We start from the raw sequence: 16,008 nt of genomic DNA, 5'->3' as shown, positions 1-16,008 counted from the left end.
GATTTGCTGCTCAAGAAACATTTTATTATTGTAAAATATTATTGTTTATTATTTTAAGTTTGAAAGCAGGTTTATCAATGTTGAAAACATTGCTGCTTCCTATTTTTGTGTAAACCGTGAAATATTCTTTTCAGGATTCTTTGATTAGAAGGCTAAAAAGAACAGCATTTATTTGAAATGGAGAATGTTTGTAACAATGTCTTTACTGTTACTTTTGACAAATTGAATGCATCCTCGCTGAATAAAAGTATTATTACCAACCACAAACATTTTAACGGTAGTGTACATGAATGTTAGACGTTACCTTGGTATGTAGTTTGGCCAGTTGCTTGTCATCTACATGGCTCTGAGTGTAAACACGCCTCTTGTAACGGAACTGAAGTCACACAAATGAATTGACAGGTAAATGATAGTGCCAATAATATCATAAGTGAGAGACCTAAAGCATTGTGGGATGCAGAAGGGGGGGGGGGGTATGTGCACCTCTAGGTACGGAACAGGTGTGATCGTAGGGAGAGGATACTCCCTGAGCAATCTCTCCTCATCGAGGAACTTTCCGGCGCGCCCATTAAAGGCAGGGAGGTAGAGGCCATAGTTAAGCACATCGGTCAGGCTTTGTGTCAGAGTGACCAGAACTCGCTGCTTACAAACCCACACTGGAGCCTCAAGGTCCAATCGCAGGCATTTCTGGAAACAAACATACACGCGTGTTACAAATCCCTACATGAACAAGAAGTATTTTTGCTTTAATTTTGAGACTTTAGCATACTTAATTATACAGATTAACAGAAAATCAGAAACGGTGATATTTATCAGGATTTGTTGCAGGTTGGACTCGAACCTGCATTAACCATATGAGCACCAAGGCTTAAAGACTCGAAAGACTTGACCAGATTGGTTGAACTATTCATGAGCAATTTACTCTATAATTTTCACTACAGCAAATAGTTAATGAAAAAAAAAATATGTTTGTCTATCCATTAGGTATTTCCACCAAATGCACCAGGCTTTAGACTTCACATAAGAACTTTTAAGAGATCAATGTGCTATTTGATCACAAACATTTTCATGTCGTCCATCAATACGGATGTGCTTTACTTAAATAAGCCGAAAGCCAAAGAAAATGGTGTTCGTGACATTTGCAATGCAAATATAACAGCATTTAATGTTTTCCGTTCGCAGGTTTCTACAATGTGAAAAGCATAGGACCAAGAATAGACACTTTCTGACCATAATAATGTTAATAATAATTTGTTACATTTATATAGCTATTTTCTCGGCACTCAAAGCTCTTTTCATATGGAATGTGGGAATCTCCTCAACCACCACCAATGTGCAGCATCCACCTAAATTATGCGACGACAGCCGTATTGCACCAGAACACCCACCACACAGCACCTTTTTGGTGCAGGAGACCGTAGCTGCGTTTACATGGACCCTAATAATCGGACTAGTAGCACAATCAAAATAAAAAGTTGCATGTAACCATGTCAATCGGAATGAATTGGCCAAATCTAATTCATTTAATTTTGATTGTAAGGGGTGGGTTATTCCTTTTGTAATCCCATCAAGAGGAGATGTAAACACTTGGATCGGATTGAAAACCAAAACGTAAAGGACTGCGCATGTGCAATGACATAGAAATAGCATAATGACGCGCTGAACTTCTTCCGGTTGAATAAAGTGTCATAAATGAGTGTCCTGTCAATCTGAAATTCTCTTTCCACTCATCCTATGTGAAGTGCAGCAGCACAATGTCCCACCAGTCCTTGTTTTGGGCACGAGATGGGGCTTGATAAATACAAGCAGCACGACTCAACGCTTCATGTGCTGGTCGTCTCCTAATTAGGACCCTAAATAGATTAATATTAAGTCTACTTTTTAAAACACAGAAAAGGAGGATGGTTAGTATGCAACAACAGCAGGAAACTCTGTATATGTGTGCAGTGTTCGCATGTCAAAAGATTAAATCCGATCCGAAGCTTGTGACATATAAACGCGCACATCAACGTGATCAATTTATTGGATTGGATTCTTCAATTGGAATTAATGAATTGAGATTGAAGCAAAAAGTGTCCATGTAAACGTAGCTAGTGATGAAGTCAATCAGTATATGGGATGATTAGGAGGCCATGATGGACAGAGGCCAATGGGCAAATTTGGCCAGGATGCCGGGGTTACACCCCTACTCTTTTTCGAAGGACATCCTGGGATTTTTAATGACCACAGAGAGGCTGCGTTTAAGTCCAATTGTTTATGCCTTTCCCTCTCTAACTTCCTTCTGTCTCGTTCACTGGCTGTATTGTTTACGTTGCACGAGTGCCTACTATACTTGTGGAACCCTTGCAATGTGTTTAAATTGAAGGCATTAAGCCCTTGATCACTTGGAATCTGCTATGGAGCTGATTTATTACAGTTTTTTTCCTTATGTATTTGTTTTACACACCATCTTATAGGCCTGTATGCATGCTTGGGCTGTTGGAGAAAATATACAAAATTACACAAACGAAAATGATAACATTACAATGAACTATAACAGTCAGCCTAAGGTAGCTACAAGTATTATGCTGTTGAAAGTCAAAATAACTCCAATATCATACACTAGAGTTGTGTGGGGTGGGGGTAAATTATGCGCGATCTGCTGTGACGTCACAATCATGGTGCATTGTGGTCTATGGATCTGCCTGAAGTGTACATGTTGAGGAGACTCACTCCCTCGGTCAAAATCGAGGGGTCGAGGGTCTGTCCTAATAAACTTCCCTCGTCCATGTGATGTTGAATGCACTTCAAAATGGCGAAGGGCTTCCCTCGAGGGGAAGTGCTTAGGAAAGTTTGCAATATGGCCCTGTCCCACTTTTGGTCTTGTGGACTTACAATGGCTGCAGCGTGTGCATGTCCGTTAAAAGGGTTAGTTCACCAAAAAAATGAAAATTACCCCATGATTTTCTCACCCTCAAGCCATCCTAGGTATATGACTTTCTTCTTTCAGACGAATACAATCAGAGATAGATATATTAAATAATGTCCTGGCTTCCAAGCTTTCTAATGGCAGTGAATAGAGGATTTGATTTTGAAGCCCAAAAAAGTGCATCCATCATAAAAGATATCCACACGGCTCCAGGGGGTTAATAAAGGCCTTCTGAAGCGAAGCCAATGTGTTTGTGTGAGAAAAATATCCATATTTAAAACTTTAAAAAACTAAAATATCTAGCCTCCAACAGACGGACGTACCCATCGATTTACGGCGAAAGAGTAACGCTTGACCTGACGTGTGACATATTGACAAAGCACAGAGGATAGAGCAAAACAAAACACCGGTCACGAATTAGAAGTCTAAAATGAGTATTTTTAAAGAGAAATGTTGGAGGATTTTGATATAAGAGAAGAGGAGCTTGAGTTTGTTGTCCAGCCCAGTTTGCTTGAACCACAAGAGGGGTCAAAGCTGATGCTACTCCCATATCGCATCACGGGTTACTCTTTTGGCATAGGTCGTCTGCCGGAAGCTAGTTATTTTAGTTTTAAAGTTTTAAATATGGATATTTTTCCCTAACAAACCCACCACTTTTTAGAGCCGTGTGGATTACTTTTATGATGGATGGATGCACTTTTTTAAGCTTCAAACATCAAATCCTCTATTCACTGGCATTATAAAGCTTGGAAGAGCCAGGACATTATTTAATATATCTCCAATTGCATTCGTCTGAAAGAAGAAAGTCATATACACCTAGAATGTCTTAAAAAGGGTGAGTAAATTTTCATTTTTTGGGTGTACTATCCCTTTAAGTCCACAAGACTTTGGGTAGGGTGTCCCATTTGTCATTTTAGGCTTCAGAAGGGTGCTCGCGATTCCCCCCTTTGCGGTCGATATGTGCCCTCGATGCGCACTTTTGCCGAGCCCGCACTGAAGCGAGCTTCACAGCAGACTTCTTCCCGACAGTCAAAGAGGTGTAACATCATAAAAGTGCAGACTCACAGGAAGACCGTGAGTGTTTAGGGTGCCATTAGGGATAGGGCATATGTCTAAAAGTGGAGTTAAACACAGAAGTCAGGACTTTGGTTTAACGTCTCATCTGAAGGACGGTGCTTTTTGACAGTAAAGTGTCCCCATCACTATACTGGGGTGTTAGAACCCACACAGAGTCTCACAAACACCTCTTCCAGCAGCAACCTAGTTTTCCCTGGAGGTCTCCCATCCAGGAACTGACCAGGCTCAACCCTGCTTAGCTTCAGTGGGCAACCAGTCTTGGGCTACAGGGTGATAGCTGTACAAAATACAAAACTCAACTCCAAAGTACCCCCGTCGGACATAACTATTGACTGAAAAAAGCAGGGAGTTACACTGGAAGGAGAAACAAGGTATTATGTGTGTACAGGACTCCAAACGGTGACCTTTTTTCTTGCCGGTGCGAGTAAATTTAGTTAGAGGTCGTACTGGTGCAACCACCACGTTGCCTAACTGATAAGAACTGCCATTTCTTTTTCATATGAAAAACATAAAACGGCAAAGTAGACGAAACCGCGCTTTTCATTTGAGATGCGCAGCGCTGATCAGCTCGGACCAATATTAGACAGCGCAGTGCAAGCTCAGAAACGTTTACTCGTGGGAAGGTTACTCTGGAAATGTAATTTCCAGATTACAAGTTACCCTATGTGAAATGCAATTCACGAGTTTGTGTGCCCATATAATCTTAGTGAAAGTGGTAAACAGATTTGGCTTGCTGTCTGCTATTGAGTGGCTCGGAGAGGATATTATACCCGAGCTCCGATTGCCCCCCTATAACAGGCAAAATTGTACAAAAAAGGAGGAGCTGGGGAGGAGGAGGGATGCTGCAAGGACTAACAACGGGAAGAGGTAAACTGCTGGTTTATTACCTTGGTATTAATTGGAAGATTAGATGGGCGTACTCCTCCCGAAATTACGTTTAATAACTTCACTAAGTAGGGTAACTATTTTAATTACTTAATTAAAGTAATATACTGATACATTTTGATTGCTTTTCTAAATTTCTTACGAATGTTTTCGACTTAACAGTAGTTAAGTCTGATTACTGTCAGACGTTCAAAATCCTTCATCACATGAATTAAGATTATAATAATTTAATTTTAATAGCGGGCAAACAAATAATTAATAATTTGTTACATTTATATAGCGCTTAGAAGGGGGGAATCTCCTCAACCACCACCAATGTGCAGCATCCACCTGGATGACGCGACGGCAGCCATATTGCGCCAGAACGCCCACCACACACCAGCTGATTGGTGGAGAGGAGACCGAGTGATGAAGCCAATCATATATATGGGGATGATTAGGAGGCCGTGATGGAGAGGGGCTAATTGACAAATTTGGCCAGGATGCCGGGGTTACACCCCTACTCTTTTATCGAAGGACATCCTGGGATTTTGAATGACCACAGAGAGTCAGGACCTCAGTTTAACGTCTCATCTGAAGGACGGTGCTTGTTACAGTATAGTGTCCCCATCACTATACTGGGGCATTAGGACCCACACAGACCACAGGGTGAGCACCCCCTGCTGGCCTCACTAACACCTCTACCAGCAGCAACCTAGTTTTCCCATTTGGTCTCCCATCCAGGTACTGACCAGGCTCAGCCCTGCTTAGCTTCAGTGGGAAACCAGTCTTGGGCTACAGGGTGATATGGCTGCTGGATAAAAGCATAAATGTAAATGGCAATTCTCAGACAGGTTGTAGCGAAAGCTTTCAGCGGCAATGTGGATTGGTGTAAAAAATTCAAACGAGAGCCAATCAAAAGCATCGGAATAGCATCGCTTTACTTAACAGCCTTTAAAGTGCAGGAGGCATCGTGCACATCAAAAACAGGCAAAGCAACAAATTCATATTATTCAACATATCCTATCTTTTTACAGAAAATATTCAGATCAACTCCTTGTAATTGTTAACATTTTCATAATTACACAACGGATACAGTTACATTTATTTTGTAATTAAATTACGTAACACAGTTACATCATGTAACTAGTTACTCCCTAATATTGGTTATAAATCGTAGATATTACATTAAACAGCGCTGATGTAGAAACCAGACGAAAACACTGTGCCATGAACGAACAACGAACAAGTATAGAAGGCTTTTCAATCCACAAATCACCAACATTCACCGTGGATTTAATGTAGTGACGCTTACTGTAACCATGGTATTGAGGCAGAAATAGTCAAATGTTTTAAATTATTCATTTCAGGGTTCGTACAACCTTTCAAAAGTGAAATTCAAGCACTTGACTTTCAAGTGCTTCAGTTCACACACTTTTCCCAGCACTTCAAAGCTCTAAATGTTATTCAATTTAGATGTTATTTTTAATGTTTTTACATGTTACTGTTGATGAGATCAAGTTAATTTGATCTGCATCTCCGCTCAGTCTTTACTGTCAAATTTGCATTTATAAGAAATAAACACATTTTAGTTACTGCACTTATTAATGCAAAACAGTAATTTTATGATTACATTACCTTTACATGCCACCATCTGTAGAACTTAGTGGCACCGGTGCTACTTCTCTCAAGTGTTAGTCTGGAGCCCTGGTGTATTCGGTGAATTATGTGTTTGGCAGGATTATGTAAACATGTTCCATATTATAACATAATTGAAAAGTGCAAATTTATTCAGGAAATAAACTAGGGTTGAAAAGTCCACTTTTGTGCATGCAATCGACATCTTTCAGCAAACATGCCTGTAGATGCTTGCACATAAACACGCGTGCATGTAGACGACATGCTGTAAAGCCTCTGTCACACACCCCTTACTCCCACGCAGAATCAACAACTCGGTCTGTACCAATCACTGCCACTCTCTACTCTCCTGTGCTGCAGTGCAGACATTTCAAAGACAAGAGTGAGCCTGCATATGCATATGTGTGTGAGGGCACAGTACTCACCGTTTGCTGCAAATCAGGGATTCCGATGCGGATGACAGCTGCGCTTCCGTGGAGATCCTCCATAGATTCGGAGGTAGATTTAGACCCAGGAGAGGCCCGAATGCTGTCATCTCCGTGGTTACCGTTGGTAGGGGCGTGTTGTTGCCGCGGCCGGTCGAGAGCCTCATGTTTGCCGTCGGCAGGTGGACTGATAGGCATGCTCCGGGAGAGTGTGTGTGTGTGTGTGAGTGTGTGTGAGTGTGTGTGCGTTCTGCTCAACACGCCGGCCTCACAACCCTACAACACAACATACACCTGCATTTTCAGTCAAACTCATTCTAATGCACTGGTTGACTTTGTAAGATCTGATAATTGACGTATATGTATAGACAGCATGTATGCAGAGCTGTTTTATAATACACACACCCAAGCATTTGTGGCTAATAATGTCAAAAGCGTGACAGGTAATGACGTCTTTATGTAAGCATGGAGATGACATTTTGCCACAAATCACAAATCAAGATAAAATGACAGGATGAGAGAGTTTGAAAGAGACAGTGAGAAGAGAGAGAGAGGAACTCCATTGGTTGTGAGTGGTTGCCATGGACACTGTGAAGCAGATTCACTTGGGAATAATGGAAATTGAGGGAACCCTGCATCCCAAGTTACCATGGCAACTCATCACTTTGCTTGTTCTGGTGCGCTACCACTTCCTCTTTAGAGACAGCTGTGCAAAATCTCACACACTCCCCGCCGTCTCTCCTACAGCATCACAAGCAACAGGCCAACTCTTGACACCGATTTCAAATACTTAACCCTCTGAAGCATGACTATATCCACTTCAAAATGTCGTTTTTTAATCATTCAGGGTGCGGTGTTGCATCCAAACCATCATAGGCGATTACTTTTGACCCTCTCCCATAATTCTATCTATATGTCTGTCCTGTTTTATATTGTGAATTTTATAGTGCTGGATATTGACACAAATTTCACGACTTGATTTGATACAGATTATTTTTTAGATATACAGAGATCAGGCATAACATTATGACAGGTGAAGTGAATAACACTGATTATCTCTTCCTCACAGCACCTGTTAGTGGGTGGGATATATTAGGCAGCAAGTGAACATTTTGTCCTCAAAATTGATGTGTTAGAAGCAGGAAAACTGGGCAAGTGTAAGGATTTGAGCGAGTTTGACAAGGGCCAAATTGTGACGGCTAGACGACTGGGTCAGAGCATCTCCAAAACTGCAGCTCTTGTGGGGTGTTCCCGGTCTGCAGTGGTCAGTGTCTATCAAAAGTGGACCAAGGAAGAAGCAGTGGTGAACCGGCGACAGGGTTATGGGTGGCCAAGGCTCATTGATGCACGTGGGGAGCGAAGGCTGGTCCGTGTGGTTTGATCAAACAGACGAGTTGCTGTAGCTCAAATTGCTCAGGAAGTTAATGCTGGTTCTGATAGGAAGGTGTCAGAATACATAGTGCATCACAGTTTGTTGTGTATGGGGCGGCATAGCCGCAGATCAGTCAGGGTGCCCACGCTGACCCCTGTCCACCGCCCAAAGCGCCAACAGTGGCACGTGAGCATCAGAACTGGACCACGGACCAATGGAAGAAGGTGGCCTGGTCTGATGAATCACGTTTTCTTTTACATCACGTGGATGGCCGGGTGTGTGTGTGTCGCTTACCTGGGGAACACATGGCACAGGATGCACTATGGGAAGAAGGCAAGCCGGCTGAGGCAGTGATGCTTTGGGCAATGTTCTGCTGAGAAACCTTGGGTCCTGCCATCCATGTGGATGTTACTTTGACACGTACCACCTACCTAAGCATTGTTGCAGACCATGTACACCCTTTCATGGAAACGGTATTCCCTGGTGGCTCTCTCAGCAGATAATGCGCCTGCCACAAAGCAAAAATGGTTCAGGAATGGTTTGAGGAGCACAACGAGTTTGAGGTGTTGACTTGGCCTCCAAATTCCCCAGATCTCAATCCAAATGAGCATCTGTGGGATGTCCGATCCATGGAGGCCCCACCTTGCAACTTACAGGACATAAAGGATCTGCTGCTAAAATCTTGGTGCCAGATACCACAGCACACCCTCGACGGGTCAGGGCTGTTTTGGCAGCAAAAAGGGAACCAACACAATATTAGGAAGGTGGTTATAATGTTATGCCTGATCGGTGTATATCTGATACAACACATGGCAAATTTTCTCAAGGAAAAGATTTCAATTATAGCCTACAGGGAGTCAGTTACTATATTACAATATTTTACTATATTACTATATAATAATAAAGTTATAATACTAAGTTTATAATAACATAATTATGTTTCTACATCGTTTTTTGATATATAAACATTTAAATGGGAGCTGTCATAACTAAGGTCATTGAATGGCTTTTCTGAGGGGAATTTAACACGTGACATTGTTTACAAGCAGTTATATTGACATCTTTCCGCGGTTGAAACACTGATTATGCGATTACATGAGACATGATATGGATTTCGGTAAGCTTTACTGTATCTTTCAACATACTTTCTGATGTTAATTCATGTTTATTTCGTGTTGTAATAGTAGTAAATCGGGAGAGATGATCAGTTCATGTGCCCCTCCGCGATCTGTCACATCATATTAAAGAGCGCCAAAACTGTATTTATTGTTTGAATTTCGTAATGAAATTAACAGAATTTGAAATCTTAGACTTGTTACATAACAAAAGTAACACAACTTATTACGATTTATTAGATGGGAGGCGCTACTCTGTTCCTTCATCAACTGAAAACAGCATCGACTAAAAGATCGATTCTTGGGTTTTAAGAATCGGTATCAGTTCATAAAAATAACAACCCATTCAAATCGAGAAAAATCTAGTTTTTTTACCCAGCACTAGCCTATGATAACATTCCCAGAAATGTTTGGATCCAAGAACGTTCTGTGAACAGGTTATATATTAAAAAAAACTTAAAATGAAACATCTCTTGGATGTTATGGCTTCCAAAGAAATAGCTAACCTAAGGGAAACCAATGTCTGAATGGAAAGATGCCAGAACTGTCTCTGAACACACTATTTTGATGAAATGAAAACATTGGGATATTATTGTTTTAAAGTAAAATGCATTTTGAAAGCATCAGCGGGTTAAATACCTTGCACATTCTCAGCCATAGGCCTACTAAGAATCAACGGAGGAGAATGCCGTATAACACACTCATTCTTTTACCATACTATTATCACAGCCGGCCACATGTAGCCGTCCACCTACTCACTCATTCCAATGCAATCACACACAAGCTAAAACATTTCAGACACTCTTGACTATTGTCCACAGAGACAGAAGGGAAGTCCTCTATTATGTAACAGACATTGTCACAGAGAACATGAGATGGAAAATCCCTGTAAAGAGTAAGTATAATCGGCATCAGCATTGTTACACTATATGACAAGCAAAAACGTAGATGTGAGATGGCACGTTATCATTCAACTCAGTGAAAGTGCTGAAAAATCGAGCTCTACGATCACTAATAATCACTTAGCCTACATGAAATAACACAGAGATTCTTTTAAGCAATAGTTGTAACCAAATGTGTATTCTCTAAAGAAATTGGACAGATGTTGCCATTCCCATGATGCTAAGAAGTTCTCAAGTGGTTTCTAGGAAGTTGTTAAGAGGTTGTGTACTGGGTTATTGCTTACTGGCTCGAGTAGTACCCACCCATAAGGCAAGATATTCTGGCATGTTCCCTCCATCAGTGTAGGCATTTTTATCATTGATTCTGGCAGGTAAATCACTATGAAAAGTAAAAGCACACCTCTCACAATCCACATTATCATTCATAGCGCAAAACAGACAAGTTCCTTGCCAAAGGTTAGCATTCAGGTTTAGGGGTTTGTTCAAATCACTGTAAGTATGAGCAATACTAATACTCATACTTGCTTTAGCAAACACCTCTAACAAGCTAGAAATATAGAATAACAATGGAAAAAAGGAGGAGTTCACCTTTGACCTGGACTTCCCATGTGAGGCTTCCTGTTACGATCAAACTTTTCTGAGCTTTCCGTCTTTATTCCAATGTTTTCTGCCGGTATTCCACAATGTGTACTTTGTGTTTGTAAAATAGCAGGGCCGAATGTCCCGGTACTCCCTCAGAAGTCTGAGATTTCAGGACACTCAAAGCCCAGCCCTGATGCTGAATATTCCCGAGCAGGAAAGAGGAAATTACAGCAGGAAGGTCTCCAGACCATCTCAAACCATCTCAACCAACCAAAAGCATTGTTTGTGGACCTCCACCAATAAGCAGCACGGGTTCCAGTGTCTCGACCAATCAGCAATGTCTCTATAAACACCACAGGTGAGGCTACGCTTAAATACATCATTCTGGTTATAATCAGCACATCTCAATACAGCCCGTTCAAGTACCTCTGAAAATTTGAAGTGGATAAAAGGGATTTTATGTGCTTTGATTGGATAAATAAGAGATTTTATTTATGCATGGCGTTTGAAAATGCATTAATCAAATCATGTTGCGGTCACACCAAAAATAATGCCAGACTGAATGAAGAAACATAAAACCTTCATAATCACATCGATTTTAAATACAAGACCATTGAAACTCCCATATTCTCACTAACACACACACACACACACACACACACATCCAAAGCACCACTATCATTTATTTAAAGTGACGTGGTTACGTTCTCCAAAAACTTCCACTGGACTTGTTTTCATCCTAAGCCCTTCTGGCTTTGTAATTTACTTCCCGTGATCTCAGCCCAAACTTCCTGCCCTTCTTCCTGGCTGGTTTGGGCCGAGGCTCCTCGGGATGTTTTTGCAGGAAGTATAGGAAAGGCTGCACGCCTCTGATAACTCCGCTCTTTCCTCAGGCGATACAAAAATTCACCTCACACACATAAATGTGGAACAGAAATAAATCCTACCGACACCCACACTCCTTCCTACAAATCTCACACACACACACACACACACACACACGGTTACAGAACAGTAACGTTTCTATTTCCACCAAACACTAGGAGGGCCTCTGTAACACAATTACAAAAATGCATGAAGCACTAATATTGTAGTCGCTTGCGTACAGTTCTTTAAAGCTGAATATATCAATATTTGAAATTGCATATGAAGGTGTTGTGATAGATGACAGCTGCAAAAAGTCCTGATAGATTTCATTTCCTTTTGATTTCAGCAGATCAAGGAGAAATCGCACGAGTGTGCTGCTTCTCCGTTACATAAGACACACCTTCACGCCTGGATCTGTGGGTAAGAACTTGAAGGATCATTTTAAGAAGTCTGCAGCCTTATAACTTCAGTCAAGATCTCCCTCTGAAAAACACTAAATGCATTAATTTGGCTGTTTTTGGGTAGCTTGACAAATAACATAAATATTATCTTGTATTAATTTGTTTAAAAATGACTTTTAGTTTACATTTTTTTACAGTCTTTTGTCTTTTATTTGTGAGAATTTCAGAATGTCTTAGCATGTGATTTGTCCTCCGTTTGCGTTAAGGACAGCAGCACTCGAGCTGCTTTGTGTCAAACATGATGATCATGTTCTTCAAGCGTGATTTGAGATGAGCATCTTGAGCTTCAATGGAAGAGCATGTGACCGTCTGAGAGTCACATGATCAGTCACAAATTTACTAGTTTGAGTGTGTGTGGCTGACATCAGAAATCAATGCAACCAGTGCAAAATCCTAAAATTGTTGGTTTGAAATTGCAAATTTAATAACTTTTTTATCATTTTCAAATTTCACCGGTGCAGTTTTTTAAATAATCCTTTTAGTGCTGTCAAACGATTAATCACACCCAAAATAAAGGTTCCTGTTTACATAATATATGTGTGTGTACTGTGTATAATAATATATATTTGAATACACACATGCATGTGTATATATATATAAGAATTTTTTTAAATGTGTATATATAAAATATTTATATATAACAAATAATATAAATATATATTCAGTATATATGCATGCAAATATTTATTAAATACATGTATGTGTGTGTATTGAATATACATAATTATACACAGTACACACAGATATATTATGTAAACATGAACTTTTATTTTGGGTGTGATTAATCGTTTGACAGCACTAAAAGGATTATTTAAAAAACTGCACCGGTGAAATTTGAAAATGATAAAAAAGTTATTAAATTTGCAATTTCAAACCAACAATTTTAGGATTTTGCACTGGTTGCATTGATTTCTGATGTCAGCCACACACACTCAAACTAGTAAATTTGTGACTGATCATGTGACTCTCAGACGGTCACATGCTCTTCCATTGAAGCTCAAGATGCTCATCTCAAATCACGATTAAAGGTGCACTATGTAAAAATATCTTAGTAAAATATCCAAAAACCTCTAGGCCAGTGTTATATATTTTGTTCATTTGAGTACTTACAATATCCCAAATGTTTCCAACTATTTGTAAATTGTGAGAAATTGCTATTTTAACCAAGGAACCGGGACGTGTGAGGAAGTCGCCTGTCAATTGCGTCATATCTGCGTTTCCCTCGGCTTTACTCTCACTGCAGTGTGAACAAGTGTCATAGCAGCCGCCGGGCGAACGCACAGAGTAACGTCATAAACATAATTTTCAACACACTCAGATGTATCTAATATGATAAACAGAGCTGCGTTACCTCATACTCATGACCGGAAAAGCGGAAGTGGCGGAATCCTTTAGCTGTGGCATAATAAAAGTCCCGCTGCTCGCGAGGCGTGTGTTGCGTTCATCTTATTAACAATCGCTCCAGCGACCTTGCTCAGCTCCACAACACTCGCTCCTGCTCTGCTTCACACTACAGAAACGTTAATAATCCATGAACATGGAGTCCTATCTCGATTCTTTTCCATCGGCTGTGAGGTGAAGACCACATGTCCCAAGATTCTGCGCTCAAACTTGCCGTCATCAAACTACGCCTTTGTTTTGAATAGGCGACCTCTAGCGGACGGAAAAGTTACATAGTGCAGTTTTAATTGTGATTAATCGATTTTACTTTTTAATGAATCCTTTAGCTGTTTCGCACCTGATTTAAATAGTCCTGTGCTTAGACAAATAATTAAATTAGTTTTTAATATTACAGTATAAATATTGCATGTAGTCACAGTCTTTATACGTCATAAAAACAGATGCTATGTCATAAAAAATAATTATGCAAGATTTGAAGTATAGCACACCACACCGAAGAACAGATTTCATGCCAACTACACATTTCCTAAAAATCTCATACACCGCTAAGACCTTACGGTAACACTTTAGGGTTCAGTTCTCGCTTTTGCTTATTAGCATGCATATTGCTAGGATATTGGCTGTTTATGAGTACTTATAAAACGCATATTAATGTCTTATTTTGCATGACCTTATTCTGCATCCCTTAATCCTACCCAATACCTAAACTTCAACATTAAACAAAAACTATTAATAAGCAGTAAATTAGGAGTTTATGAGGCAAAAGTCGTAGTTAATAGTGAATACGTTTTCCCCAAACTAAAGTGTTACTGACCTTATTGACAACCTAAGAGGTCAGAGCAATGAACGCAATTTGAAGTTTTAAGATTCAATTTGCATATGCGATTCAACCCCTTCAAAAATTCTCCTAAATGCAAAACTTCTGCATAGAGAAACCACACACTCCAGCATTCATTGTTGCACACGCAAACACACACAAATCCCCTCTCTCTCACACACACACTCATCCCCACATGGTTTCCTCCCCCTTTTGGGGATCCAGGGACAGTATGATCAGCCAAAGAGCGCTGTGAGCAATAATGATGTGCGTGCGCGCGTGGGCGTCTCACCTCACCGCCGTCTCTGTTCAGAGTCTCAGTGCATCTCCATATCTCAGTGTGAGAATTCACATGCTAAGAGCTGTCACTGCATCCCAGTACCACTGCACCTCTCCAAGTCCTTGCTCATCACTATGGCAACCAGAAAAATGGTTCACCAGGAAACTTTGCCCGCTTTTAAAGGGCCAAAGCATAAATCTGGCGCGAGCATCCTCCTGCATCTCCTGACGGGTGTGCAAAAGACTCAAGGCGCGCTCGTGCACGTGCATCGCACAGATGTTTAAAGAGAGGGGAGATCGAGAAGGGGAGAATAGGAGAGAGAGAGAGAGCAATTTGAGGAAGAAACAGACAGTGTGATGGCTTAATGTGTGGGCGTCAGGGCTGAATAGATTGGCCTCAGTCACGACAGAAATTAGGATGTTAGAGAGTGACAGGTAAAGGAGGTAAGAGGGCTGGGCGACGTCTGTGTATTCTGCAAAATTCAACTCAACGCAAATCAGTTTCCAATCAGCGAGATTGGGCTTTGCCTGAGGAAGACCTATATAGAGTGAGCGCAACACTCATTCACACATCCTCATGCATACACACACACACACACACACACACACAGCCACATTTTGCCTGTTAGGAAAAAGTGTTCAGTAATCCCTGTAGTGATGCCCAATGAAAATATCCGCATCGAGCCGCTGTACAGAGGTGCGCTGACAAAATATGACACACAGAGAGCCTGAAAAGACACAAATGAATCTTATCTTTCAACAAACACACACTTAAATTCATTCAAACAACCCTAGCACGCGCACAATTCACCCAAGGAAATGCTGGAAAATCGTAAAACTTACCTAATAAAACCAGGGCACACATTCCACACCATCTCGACTTCCTCTACGAGGGTCCGTCTCTGGTCTGTGAAAGTGTATATAAGTGTGCTAATGTGTGTATTTGGAACGTATGTGTGTGAGAAAGAGAAGAGAGGGAGAAAAGAGGAGAGATAGAGGGAAAGGGAAAGAGAGAAATAGAGGGAGAGAGAGGGAAAGAGAGAGAGTGCGGAGGCAGAGAGACTGTTACTGTATGACAGGAATGCTCAGCTCAGCCCACACAGTGCAAGCATGATACACTGACTGTGTGTGTGTGTGCATGAGAGAGAGAGAGTACAGAGAGAGGTTCAGTCTCCCACTTCTTTGCGTGGGCAAGGCCTGAATCTCACTCACAGTCTCTCTCTCTCCTCACTCTCTCTCTCTCTCTCTCTCTCTCTCTCTCTCTCTCTCTCTCTCTCTCAACAGCTATTACAGGAGAAAG

The 16,008-nt window shown here is 41.0% G+C and overlaps 1 protein-coding gene across 9 annotated transcripts in view; it reads right to left on the bottom strand.

The window, feature by feature from the left end:
* shank3b (SH3 and multiple ankyrin repeat domains 3b) overlaps positions 1 to 15,773 on the bottom strand; it is a 54,517-nt gene extending 38,744 nt beyond the window's left edge. For 3 of the 9 annotated variants that reach the window (XM_079816409.1, XM_079816408.1, XM_079816403.1), the window contains exons 1-5: positions 10,890 to 11,462; positions 10,605 to 10,680; positions 6,913 to 7,188; positions 484 to 687; positions 305 to 376 (exon numbers count right to left, since the gene is read on the bottom strand). In XM_079816409.1, coding sequence (XP_079672535.1) covers positions 305 to 376; positions 484 to 687; positions 6,913 to 7,188; positions 10,605 to 10,680; positions 10,890 to 10,909 — 648 coding nt within the window. In that variant the 5' untranslated portion in view covers positions 10,910 to 11,462. Of the gene's footprint in view, positions 1 to 304; positions 377 to 483; positions 688 to 6,912; positions 7,189 to 10,604; positions 10,681 to 10,889; positions 11,463 to 14,721; positions 15,437 to 15,551 lie in introns of those variants that run through there. The other 6 variants (XM_079816406.1, XM_079816405.1, XM_079816404.1 and 3 more) reach the window with 6 other exon arrangements.
* Between the last annotated feature and the right edge of the window lie 235 nt (positions 15,774 to 16,008).

This window comes from Gobio gobio, assembly GCF_949357685.1.
Source record: "Gobio gobio genome assembly, chromosome: 5".
Lineage (NCBI taxonomy): Eukaryota > Metazoa > Chordata > Actinopteri > Cypriniformes > Gobionidae > Gobio > Gobio gobio.
The sequence above is the reverse complement of the archived record's forward strand: the minus strand, read 5'-3'. Positions and strand labels throughout refer to the sequence as shown.